At 38.2% G+C, this 13,667-nt stretch overlaps 2 protein-coding genes across 3 annotated transcripts; one reads left to right on the top strand and one right to left on the bottom strand.

Annotated features, from left to right (window-relative positions):
• Positions 1–3,369: 3,369 nt before the first annotated feature.
• Positions 3,370–5,760, top strand: LOC104807064. 2 transcript variants are annotated; one of them, XM_010532176.1, is made up of 6 exons: positions 3,370–3,691; positions 4,111–4,208; positions 4,502–4,573; positions 4,670–4,794; positions 4,891–4,963; positions 5,551–5,760. In XM_010532176.1, the coding sequence occupies exons 1-6, from the start codon at positions 3,385–3,387 to the stop codon at positions 5,653–5,655; spliced, it is 780 nt and encodes a 259-aa protein (XP_010530478.1). In that variant the 5' UTR covers positions 3,370–3,384; the 3' UTR covers positions 5,656–5,760. The 2 variants fall into 2 exon arrangements, with proteins under 2 accessions (XP_010530478.1, XP_010530479.1); XM_010532177.2 differs by having other exon boundaries at positions 5,561–5,645.
• Positions 5,761–7,005: 1,245 nt separating this feature from the next.
• Positions 7,006–8,359, bottom strand: LOC109116418. Its single transcript, XM_019201785.1, has 2 exons — positions 8,023–8,359; positions 7,006–7,590 (listed from the first exon to the last, which is right to left on the bottom strand). The coding sequence occupies exons 1-2, from the start codon at positions 8,357–8,359 to the stop codon at positions 7,064–7,066; spliced, it is 864 nt and encodes a 287-aa protein (XP_019057330.1). The 3' UTR covers positions 7,006–7,063.
• Between the last annotated feature and the right edge of the window lie 5,308 nt (positions 8,360–13,667).

Raw genomic sequence — 13,667 nt, forward strand, 5'->3', positions numbered from 1 at the left:
CTGAACCCGGATTTTCATGTAAACCTTAATGGAACCCTATAACGCTAAGTGTATCCTTGAAGCGATTGTATTTGGTAATCTGGGAAGGCCGAGACCCAGTATAATCATTCCGAAGGCTTAAATAACTGAATGAACCTAAATAAGAATGAATAAATAAGAAGGATTATTTAAAGGATGTGTGAGTGTATGATTAGTAAGAACCAATGTCTGATTTTGTGTAAGTGGAGATTTTGCGGGAGATTATTTCTGGATGGGTCTGGGAATAGTCAAATGCGTGATTGTAACCGGGTAGTTCTTTGATATCACGATGATTGCTATATTTGGATCTCCTCTTTATGACCCTTGATTCGAGTCGAGTTTATATTGAGGAGACATGATTATGATTGATTGCCCATGTGCGGAGCTTGGAGTCAATGATTCACGTAGATAGTCACCGAGTGATTCAAGATTGTTTCGGGATGAGGAAACATGTTACGGTTACATTGTAACTACATCGACATTCCACTTGCTATGGAACGGGTTCGGGAGTAATTTTTCTGACAAAGCTTGGCACACTGACCAGAGACTCGCAATTGAGTGATTCTCTCGACGAGGTTATATAGAATTACTCTAAAGGATTTGAGTTTGGGCCTGACGAGAATTTCCGTGGCGAATGGCCTGCGAGAGGTTATCAGTCGATGACTGGCTTCGCTCGATATAGTCGGTGGTGGCTTGGAGGAGACACCTGACACTCTGATATCGAGGGGTGATATCATTATCAGATGGGATGATTTGTGTGTGATATGTTTTCATGAAGTGTTGGGTCTGATTGGTGTATTTTTTATTATTCTGATTTCTACCGAGGAGAGTGAGTGGATGTGCGATGCACATGGAGAGTCCTGATGTGTGATGCATCCGTAGAGATGATTTGACGGTATCAGTGATAGAGCCAGAGGGTCGAGTTATGACTTTCATACGTTCCGGACTGGTGATATCTAGGTCCATTGATCATCCTATGTGTGAGACGCACATAGAGACGATTTGACGATTGTTGTCCGATGACTTGTCATTTGGACTGATTGTGCTTGATATTTGAGTGACTGTTAATTGAGTTATATTATTGTTACATGTTATACTGTATATATTATATAAATTATCATTGTTCGACCATTTGCAATGTGAGTACGATCTTCAGATTTAATATGAGACTCTCACTAAGCACATAGCTTATGAACGTTGTTATGCAACATTTCAAGCTCGGAGTTATTGTAGCAGCAGCAGGACGAGGGCACTGGTGACGTTTGACGGCTTGCTGGATCATGTATATTTTCTTCCCTGACATATACTGTTTCTTTTGTTGCTCGGTGATGTATACTGATCTTGTGTTTATTGGTATTTACCACCCTTATGTTATCCGTTGTATATGTCTACGACATACTTGGGTTTGTTATGTATATATATATTTCCATTGCGTATGTTAAAACTAAAATGTTTTAAATTCGTGCGTTTTTTATAATACGAATTTTGTATATATGGTTTTCTGTCCATTTAATGCAACTCGTGTGCGGGACACGAGTTACGGACATCACAACAACGACGATCAACAACATTTCAACAGATGTAATAGATATATCCGTTAATCAGTTGAAAATTATAACATAATATCAAGAGAAAGATGCCTATTGAAATATATCAACGAAATGTTCAACGGATAACCGTTGCATATGAAGTTTCACTCAATGGATTGCAATTGGACATTTACAACAGATATCCAAAGTTTGCCGTGACTTGGTTTGAGTCACTACATAGACAAATAGAAAAAAAATTGGTCGACATATCTTTTATCAATCGGTACAAATCGAATAAAAAATTGACGGATATCCCAAAATTAAATATATGGTTATTACTGATATTTATGACAGACATTTGTGTTCAAATATTATAAATCGACAGTCAAAATAAATTATGGTGGCAGATGGTTGTGATCTAGTAGACTAATATTGATAATCGATGATCAATATTGAATTGTACAGCGAAAGATCTATTACTATATTTTGACAGTTTAGATCGAATTCGAAAATTTAATAATCGATGGTAAATCTACTATTAAACGATTGGGGATCGATTCACCAAATTCGACGGTAGAGATGAAATACGTAGATAATCGACGTTTCGTGTTCAATATGAAGACAAATGATTGTGATCAAATATTGATTTTTTTTACTACTGAATTTTATGATTGAGATCATATCTAAAAAAACCAACGGCTGATATCTACAAAAATCGACGGCGATGCTTTATACTATACTTATGACAAATAATTACAATCAGATAATCGACGGTCGAAGTTGAATCTTTAAGGGAGAATTGAGACGAGCATTAATTTTCGACGATTGAGATCGAATAAATGATAAATCGATAGGTTGATATCGAATTTGATAAATCGACAGTTTACATCAAATTTGTTACATCGAATTCATTATATAATTTGCAAACGGACGACTGTGTTCATATATATATATATAGAGAGAGAGATAATTGAAATCCATTATTTAATCTATAACCGAATAGTTGAGATCTATTTTTTATATTTCGATGGTTGAAATTATTTATGAAAAATCAATAGTAGTGAACAAATGTTTAAATCTTTGATAAAAAAAAACAAATGTTTAATCTACTAAAAGACGGTTGAAATATACACATATATTTTGATGATACTGATGAACTTCGAATTAAATGTGAAAATAATAATAATAAAACTAAATTCGTTTGAAAACAAAGTAATTTTTATACATAGAAGCCAAATATAAACTATTTTAAAAAACCAAGTCAAATCTAGTATAAAAAAATTGGTAAATTTTCATAAAAATACCAAAATTTGTCTAGATATGACATAGAGAAATTTTAATTTCTAAATTGTTAAATAAATAACTCAATTTGATCAAATTGTATGAAATAAATATCAAATCGATAACAACTTGAATTGATGAGGGCGATAATTTGTGTAAAAGAGATATCACATTGGTATTTATTTGGAATAAATTGACTTTATTATGATAATTATTTGGTAATTTGGGAATTGAAATATTTATATGATCTTTAGTAAAGTTTGGTATTTTTTAAAAATTAGTATGTTGTTTTTAAAAAGTTTCAAATAAAGATTAACCAAGAAAATCAAATGCCAAAATGATTCCCGGTTTCCATTTGCCCAATTCCTGAGCGTGTTGTGGCCACGTGGAAAAGCGTAAAACGACGGCGTTTGCCCTCATTGTCGTGTCCCTCTCCTCACCTTTTCTTCCTCCTCACCCATCATCTTCATCTCGTCCCCTACCTTTTCCTCACTTGCCAAATACATATCTTCATCACCGGACAGAGCCTCAAAATCTCTGCTCCTCCACCGGAAAAATGGCAACTCTCACCTGCTTCAGCTTCTCCTCCACCCTCTCCGGCCGCAAATCCTCACTGCGATCACTCCCCGCCGCTCCATCTCCGGTTTCCCGCCAATGTCTCTCCAAAATCCCATCTGGGTCCTCTTTTCCCGCGCTGTCCGCCTCCCTCCGTAGAAGCATTCCGTTGATTCCGGCGTGTTCCTCGAAGAACGAGGAGAGAGAGGAAGATGATGCGAGTGAGAGCGTAGGTGAAGAGATTAGAGAGACATTGTTGTTGTCTGTATCTCCTTTGCCTCTCTTAGTTGTGGCTTCTCTCCCAGGAGGTAACTCCAATTCATCTACTCTACTCCGATCTCAGAGCTCAGTCATACATTATATGTAGCTGTGGCGTCTGTATATGTTTTTATACATTTGAGTCATACATAACTGTGTATATATGGCTGGACATATATGAACAAGAACAGAATGTATAGGATTGCAGACTTCGTATTTGCTTAAGAGTGTCACAAATTCACGTTTTCGTGAGTACGATTGTTATGTGAAGACTTAATACGACTGTAATTGGTGAGAAAGATAGTGATAATTTGATGTCATGAACTTGAGTGATGGCTTTGAATAAACAGAGGAAGTGTTCATGACATAGAAGTTTCAACTTCGAAATGTCGTCTTGTTTCTCTTTTGTCTGATTTGGGCATTATGGTTTGATGGATTGTTTGGTTTTCATGTCGTGTCTTTACAACAGCTGCAACTGTAAGATCTCTCTTCGGACCCTTTGTGGAGCTCGTACAATCGTGGAATCTGCCTGAATGGCTCGTTCATTGGGGCCATCCCGGGAATATGGTATAACCTCTCATTACTTATCGGGAATTATCGATAGTTCATGTATCTATAGAGTTTGCATAAACTCTAGCATTATGTGAACTCTCCATGTTTTTAGTCGTTTACTATCCTCGAGTTACTATCATGATTCAGCGATATATATGTGCGTGCGTGTGTATAAACCGCACAAACCCTATTGAAGAATTTGATCAAAGTCCATGATTCAGGAAAGATTTGAACCCTTTTTGGATAGGATGAAAGTTCATGTAAAAGTTCATGAAATGGTTTTTCTTTTTCTCCCTCCGTTTTCTTAGGCCGTGGTGCTTTTCGCAATGGGCGGATACGGAACGTATCTTGGCTTCCGGATCCGATATTCAGACGACATTGTAAGAATGCTAATCTTCTCGCAATCTCAATAAAACAGTTTCTTGTTACGATATATTAGCGGTCGATTCATCGTTCTTTGTTTATCGAAATGGAAGGAGGAGAAAGCGAAGGCGAAAGATTTGCACCCGAAGCTATTAGGAGGGATGTTTTTCTTCTTCTCCCTCGGAGCAACCGGTGGTATCACTGCCCTTCTTACATCCGACAAACCCATCTTTGAAAGGTGATTCTATCTCAATTTCTTTCTTCTCACCATCTCTGTTTCATTTACTATCTAAAAGATTCCGAATTCGGCAGAAAATTAACCGATTTGATGCAGCCCACATGCGGTGACGGGATTCGTCGGCCTTGGCCTGCTGACGATACAAACGATCTTACCCGCTTTGTTCGAGGTAAAAACAGCTAGGGATGTCCACGGGACGGGTATCCGAAAAATTTAGGGTACTCAAATAAATCCGTTTATATCATGTGTCATAATTTGATGTTCATATTTGTACCCGAAGGTCTCAAGTATTCAGAGTACAAGTATCGACAAAATTTTTGGGTATACTAACCCGAAATTTAAAAAAAAAAACATATTTAGACTCAACCGAAATTACTAGAAAAATATATTTATAACAAAAAAATGTATAATATTGAAAACGAGATCAGATCTCGAAGAAATGAATGTAAAAGGGTAAATATTGAAAATTAAGGAGGATATATATGTCGTTAGCAACCACTTAGACAATTTTATACAGATAAGGTTTGTCTGCAGTACACCAGTGTGGTGGAACTCTTCCTCGGGATACGGCGATTTTTAATTACGGGTATTCAAGTACCCATAAATCGGATATCCGTGGTTGAATATCTCTAGTATCCGATTTTCGCATATTTATTTTTGTCCACAGTATAAACGGATTAGGATCGCATATATATATATATATATATATATATATATATATATATATATGAGGATTTCATTGTTTTGATTCTTCAGAACAATCCAGGATTGAGGAAAGTACATGGGATTCTTGGGAGCAGCATTATGGCGTTGTTCCTCGTCCATTCTGTTTTTGGTCTTCAGCTCGGTCTCAGTTACTAACGGCTTTTTTTGGCCATTGCCCTTCATTATTAGTGTTTTTATTAAATTTTTTTATTTAATTGTTGTATTATTCGACGGGTATTAAAAAAAGGAAAAAAACACTAATTTGCGTAGATTATATTCAGAAATTTGAAAAAAAAAATATGGATTTTAAATTTTTGTTAAGAAAAAAATGGAAAAACCTCCTTAATTTTCAATTTTGATAGGGCGAATTTATGGCCATTCCACAAAATTCAAGCGTTGAATTGTGGAAGATAGATAATAGGGATATAAAATTGAGGTTTATATCAAGTGATAAATGCAAAATGTTTGGTGTTTGTTTGTAATTTTTTGGACTAAATATTTCGATCGTGCTTAAGATATACTTGATTTTGAATTGAATTCAATATAATAAAATGAAATAGATAAATCTTAACTAAAGACGAATCTAAGCCAAATACAAAACTATTATTTTTTTCTGGAAAATATATTTTTTTTTATCAAGAAATACTGGAAATCCAGATTCATTCACATCAAATTTAATATAAAATCTAATGAGTATAATATTTTTTAAAACAGAAAATATGAATCCAAAGATAACTTTACAAATGGGTCGTCGACCACTCTCTGTCACCAGCTCCCACCAACCTCAATCACTGGATCCCATCGTATCCGTCCATTTCATAATCTTTAATATCAACGGTCAAAATTCGTTAGATACAGTACACTCGTATTGACTTGATCACAGCTTCGCAAACAATATAAACAGAAGGAAAAAGAACGAGAAGAGCGGGCAAACAAAAAACGAAGCAAAAAAAAAAAAAAAAAGAAAAAAAGAAAAAAAGAAAGAGGAATCACAGAGAGAGCGAGTCGAGCACCGAGTTTCTCGCTCCCTCACTCTCTCCCCATAATTCTCGATGCTCGACTCGTTTTCCTGATCTTCCCTCTCTTTCATTTCCCTCCTCGATTCCGAGTTATGCATCGTTACCAGGTTCGTATTCATTGATCGCATTTTTTTTTGATGAAAATGTGAATCATATTATATATAATAATTTACAAAATAACATTCATCCACAATACTACACAAATCCATGGCAAGTGGAAAACAAAAGTCCCGATAAATGGAATAACATATAAAAGTTAATCGATGAAGTGTTAAGAGGATATCTCGAGGTAATACCAATCTTGTAGAGGCGATGAGATGGAACTTCGGTTCCGGATGACTTCATGGAGAAGAACATTTCTTACAGTTTTGTCAATCTTTCTACCGAGAACTGATGGTGGCTTAGCAAGATCTCGGAATAGGCGGTTATTACGTTCTTTCCAAATTGCTTCCACAGCCGTTTGTAGTAGGATCCGTGCAAGCAGGAAGCGACTACGACCACGTTCATGCGCGGGATTAAGGATCCAAGAGATACAATCAGCCAAGCTATCGGGCGGGTTTGCCCATATCCTGCTCGCAAGAGAAAACCAACCATACTGAGGAGCTATAATCACAACTAAAGAAGAGATGATGATGTGATTCATCCCGAGTTCCACATAGTAAACAAGTAGCATCATGTGAGATTCCCCATCCCATCAATCGATCCTTAGTTGGAAGCCTTTCTAAGATAGCCTCCCAAAGTATAAATGCCAGACGAGGAACTGAGAGCTTGAACCACACAATCTGATACCAAGCGACCAACTGACCTGATTCTCGGATGAGCATCCATGTCTTTCCAGATCGAAATAATGGTTGACATAAGCCTTCTTTCTGTTTCCAATGGATAATATCAGAGCCCTTTGCGTCCGTTGGCACCTCCTTCGAAGATAGAGTCTCATGCAATCGCTGAATATTATCAGAACGTGCCCCCGGGAGATACCAACCGCCTCCTCGGCATGCCGCATTCACTTTGGCATTTCGAGGGATACGGAGGAGAGAAGGGCCATTATGTCCTATAAACTCAATCAACGGCCCTAAAGGTGTCCATGAGTCGAACCAGAAAGAAGCTGATTTTCCATCTCGCACCTCAAATGACAGGAAGGATCAGACGATTTCCTTCAGTTTGAGAAGTTTATGCAAGGTCCAAGAGTGCCGCGGACTTGGCATAGTATCCCAATAGCCTCGTTTCTTCAACGGATTCTTAAGCAACCAAGCAACCTATAGAGATTCAGTTTTCGCGAAGATGGCCCAAATCTGCTTCAATCGGAACACGAGATTCATATCTTGTAGTTTCCTAAGCCCAAGTCCTCCTTCCCTCTTTGGTGAACAGATTGTATTCCACGCTACTCTTGCCACAGAAGAAACAAAATTAGTTTTCTTCCATAAGAATGAAGAGCATATCCCATCAATTTTTCTGGTTACACACTTCGGAAGAAGGAAAACACTACTCCAAGGGTTGACAAGACCATAAATGACAGACGCAATCAGCTGAATCTTGCCCGCTGAAGAGAGGAATTTTGTTGTCCAATTCGCTACTTTGGCTTTGATTTTGTCAATCAGTGGCTGGAAATCTTTACTGGTGACCCGGCTAGGACTCAACGGGACTCCCAAATATCTGACTGGCAGGGAACCGACAGATAACCCAGATGTCTCAAGTAAGTCTGATCTTTCTGCGCTTGAACATCCACTAAAGAAGATCTCCAATTTATCCTGGTTCATGAAAAGGCCCGAAATTCGGCTGAAGGATGTAATAACTCTTTTAATCTCCTCCAGGGACTCCTTGTTTGCCTCGGTGAATATCATCACATCGTCTGCAAAAGATCAGATGTGTTATCATCGGGTCTTTACATCTTGGGTGAAGTTTCATGCGGTTCGTCTTAGCAACATTATCCAACATTCGTGAGAAAACGTCCACAGCAAGGATAAATAAATAGGGAGAGAGTGGATCTCCCTGTCTAAGACCCCTTTTCCCTTTGAAGAATCCCGTTATGAATTTTGAAACATTTTTTTTTGTCGCATTTGGTTCTCATTGATCGCATTTGTGTTCCAAGTTGCTCTTTTCCTGTAGCGACTCGTGTACGATCTGTTGGTTGATTGGAACATTTTTTTGTCGTAGTCTATGTTGGGTATGTTATTTTATATATCATATTCATACATAGTTAATTTTGCTTGGTGTTTTTTTATGTGTAAAACATGAAAACAATGTTTCTGTTTATAGGATTAAAAAATTATAAAACTTTCAAAAGTCATAAATATTTTTAAGTTTTAAAAACATAATGGGGAGAATAACATACAAAAATATTTTATTTCATTTAATTTAAAAAAAATTCAACAATTCCCCACATAAATAGAGAATTTTAGAAAATTGTTTTAAACCATGCAACCTTTTGTGATTCAACTATGAAGAACTAATTGCATCTGGATCAGTAGGTTTCCCTTTGAACTTTCCATAGTGGATTTAAATCGGATATACTCACCAATCGGTAGATGCGATATCTTTGAACCGTCGGTTTTTAATGTATACCAAGACAATCTAAACCACACAATTAATTGTTAACCGTCTTTGGTTCTCACTGTTGTGTTCGTTTCACCTATGAACACCTGTCTGATTTTATGAAACCGTAGAGAACTGACCAACCATCATTATTCTCCTTGAAGCGGTTCACACTTCACTTTCACATAGGTGGTTTCCTAAGAGTGTCATCTCTAAAGATACACTATTTGATAATGTCAAATTCAGAAACCATTAAAAATTTCTTAACTTTTTAAGTCTTCTAACTTAAAGCCATATAATTACTTTTTTCTATAGAATATTACCTCATAATGAGAATAAGTTGGGTTATATTTGACAATGTTGAACCGTTAGTTACAATTTTGTATTCTCCTTGAACCTAGTTCTTGTTGGTTGTAATGCTCTAGGATGATCTGTGATATAACATATGACATTCTATTGATTCATTTGGTTTATGAATGCATTACTTTTCCTTTATATAATTTGGATGATCGTTATATATTGGTATTCTTGAATCATTATAAAATGATTTTAAACTCTTTGGTCAGTTATTATTGTGGGAACAATGATGAATCATGACCAACATGAGGTGTGATTGATGCATTGGATACAAATCACAATCATGATACTCGTTGGGAACGAGTGACTGGATGACCCACATGAGATTGCCACATGGACAGAGTCATGAGTTGAATCTCATGTAGCAGTTCGTTCTTAGAACTTCAGACCTGAGATGTCTAGAATATCTGATATAAGAAATGGTGTATCTTGACTGGTCAAACGTCGTCTTTAACTGGATGATTATAACGTCGTTGCTCATATACGTTCACAAATCATATGGAGATAATAGACATGCGATACGAGACTTATCACCTCCTTAACAGGAGAGATATCAGTGGGCTCTCTCGTGGAAGTCGGACTGTGAAAACGCGTGGATACGCTATAGATGAAGTTGCATCTATTTTATCAGTCGATTTGCCAAGACGAGAAAGCGGTTGAACTTGAAGGGTGACTCATTCCATGCCCTTGTTCAACATATGATATCGTGAGACAAAGGATCAGAACTTGAGCTGTTATTGCCTACATTAGATCACCTCTAACTCAATTCAATGTGGGTGGTCATGGCGTCTTGATAGAGACTAACCACGATTTGTGATTCGGGAAAGGTTTCCGAAGTCACTACCACTGCGAATGGGCCTACAGGGTCACACACCATTAGGGATGAACTATATGTGAAGAGTTGAATGCGAGAAAGAATACGGGATGTCGGAACGAGCATCGGAAGATGGAAGTATTCTAGACGGCTAGATCAGTCGGGTCTGGCTCTAGACCGGTCGATCTAGCCATTCTGATGTCCAAGACTGAGAGGTCCAAACCGAAGGCCAGATGGACCGGTCTAGGAACTAGACCGGTCGGTCCGAATTTTAGGGTTTTGGCAACCTAAGCATGGGAGTCGCCCCAAACCCTAGTGAATCAACCTTAGACATCCCAGACTCATTCTAGAGCTTGAGAGAAGAGTTTTCTTGAGTTCTAAAGCCCAGAATATCGATTTCAAGTCCCGGACTTCGTTTTCTCTTCACAAATCCTAGCAGATCCGTTCCAAACCGTTTGGAATCCTTCCCACCGGTGTGGATATGTGTAGAGGAGCTGTATTTTCAGTTCTAGGTGATTAAAACGTGCCCCAGATTGATATAGAGGTAAGTATTCGATACCCTCGGTGATATACACATTCTTTCGGGTTCTTTTGTACGTTTGGTTGCGTATGACGTTTGACTAGGTTTTAGATTATTCTTCCACTGCATGAAACCTAGAAACCAAACCCTAGATCGATGTGATCGTTGTTGGTTTAGTGCTCTATGATGTACTGTTTATGAGCTTTGTTCAGATACATTTGATGTATTGATACTTTCTATGGTTTTATTAGAGTATTTGATTCATTACATGTTCTTGCATACTAGATCTGTTATGAAATCCATGTATCATTATGAATGATAATAAACTCCCTAGTCTTGTGTCGTTATGGGAATAACGACATAATAAGACTAGTATGATGTGTGATTGATGATCATAGCGTTGGTCATAGGTATTGGATACGATCACAGTCATAGGTATTCGTTAGAGAATGGAATACTGGATTGACCCACATGAGATTGTCACATGGACTAGCGTCATGACTTGAATCTCATATGGCGGTTCCATGATTGGATCCTAAGACCTGAGATATCTACAGAATCCAACATGAGGAGTTGTGTGCTTTGAATACGTCAAACGTCCTGCGTAACAGGAGGACTATAAAGGCGTGTATCAGGTACGAAACAAATCATGTGCTGGATTGTAGATAGTCAAGACGGGATTTGTACCTCTCGTAAAAGAGAGAGATATCGCTGGGCCCCTCGTGTGAGCGAGACTGTAGAAATGTGTGGCCGCACTATAGACGAACGTCGTCTATTTCAGACAGTCGAACTCAGCGAACGAGAAAGCAGTCGAATCAGATAAGGTGGCTTGTCCATGCCTTATGTTCGACATATGATATCGCGATACAAAAGGATCATCAGCCGGAATCATCACTGGAGTTCGTAGGATCACGAACAAACTCTATTCGAGATAGGTAGTCATAGTGTCTTGCTAGAGACCGCCTACGACTTGTATATCCAAAATAGAGATTTCGGGTTATACTTGTTGGTTGTGATGCTCTAGGATGATCCGTGATATGACATTTTGACGCGTGCATTTCTGGACCGTCCGTTCCAGGCTTCGGGTTTTTCGAAAATTAGACCGAATTAGGGTTAAATCACCTTATAAGAAGGAGATTAAAACCCTAATTAAGAGAGGCGACTTGTGAGCCGACTTTAGAACACTTTTGACAGACTTTTGGTAAGATCGAAGAGCTTGAGAGTGTGATCGAAGTCCGTTTTCTCGAAGCACAAAACCGAATAGCAGATTCGGGTCCTAGCAGACAAGTTCCAATCGTTGGAATCCATCCCGAGGTGTGGATACGTGTAGAGGGCGTCTGGAACGGACGGATCAGAAGTCCAGAACGGACGGTCCGCCGAGCCAGACCCGACGGTCCAGAACGGACTGTCCGTTCCAGAAGGTCTGGAACGGACTGTCCGTTCCAGAGCCCCTAATGCCAGAATGTCCGTTCTACGTGCTGGAACGGACGGTCCACGTGCATTTCTGGACCGTCCGTTCCAGGCTTCGGGTTTTTCGAAAATTAGACCGAATTAGGGTTAAATCACCTTATAAGAAGGAGATTAAAACCCTAATTAAGAGAGGCGACTTGTGAGCCGACTTTAGAACACTTTTGACAGACTTTTGGTAAGATCGAAGAGCTTGAGAGTGTGATCGAAGTCCGTTTTCTCGAAGCACAAAACCGAATAGCAGATTCGGGTCCTAGCAGACAAGTTCCAATCGTTGGAATCCATCCCGAGGTGTGGATACGTGTAGAGGGCGAGGTATTCTTTCTCCCTTTCGTGATCAGACGAATTCTTCAATTGATACATGCCCCGGATCGATTGAGATAAGCGTTCTAACGTTTCTACGATTCATAGAAGCATGGTTCTAGGGTTTCATTCAAATTTTTGTTTTATATCCGTTGCGCAAACCCTAGAATCGATCTCTTAGGAATAGAATTCGCTCTAAAGATCACAGGAATCCCATCAGTCGCATGGTAGGAACCCGTAGCGAATTCCAACAGTGGTATCAGAGCCTGGTTCTTTATATATCACCGTGCTTGTTGCATGTTTACTTGATTTTATTCGTTAAAATGCATGTGATCACGCAAATCTAGGTATAGAAATAAGCTCAAGTAATAAAAACCTAGATACAACGAATATCCCAAGGATACGGATCAACTGTAGTACCAGGGTCGAACACAGGGAATAGATAACACTAAGAACAAGACTCGACTAAGATTCAGATCAGCAAATAGTAGATGAAATAGATGAACACCGAAAATAAAGCAATAAATAAACTAAGTAAATCACATAACTAAACCTCCGTAGCTTCGGGATAACCTTAACACGCAGAGATTGTTTCTAAGGATAGAAAATCTACGAATATCGAACACTAATCGGGGACCTCAAGTTTTAATATCAGATTTGGCTCTTCCAAGTCCTAAATCCACTATCCAATAATTTAACCTATCAATCTCTCAACCTAATAGATTAAAATATCAAATGCATTAACGATCACTATCACAATTCCTAAACCGATTAACCTATCTCTCAATAGTCTTAATCAATTCATTCAATGAATTCTTTCCGAATCTAATTCCAACTCTCGTTGTAAATCAGAATCTAAGATCAATCAATCAACAGGCCAAGAAGATCAAAAGTAATAAACTCAATTCAATTAAACCGCCGAGTATCGATAACGTAGTCTCGAAAAATAAAAACCAAACAAATCCCTACAAGGTTAAATCCCTAGCTACAGTGAAACGACTACTCACTACCCATAACAACAAACGAGTTCAAATCAATAGAAAGAAACATAGAAACATATAAAGAAGACTCGCAGCGATCTCTCGACGACGATTCTTCAATCTCTGCTCACGGGAAACTTCGTCTTGATTCTCTCTCGAGTTCTCTGGCTTCTACT

This window comes from Tarenaya hassleriana, unplaced genomic scaffold, assembly GCF_000463585.1.
Source record: "Tarenaya hassleriana unplaced genomic scaffold, ASM46358v1 Cleome121, whole genome shotgun sequence".
Lineage (NCBI taxonomy): Eukaryota > Viridiplantae > Streptophyta > Magnoliopsida > Brassicales > Cleomaceae > Tarenaya > Tarenaya hassleriana.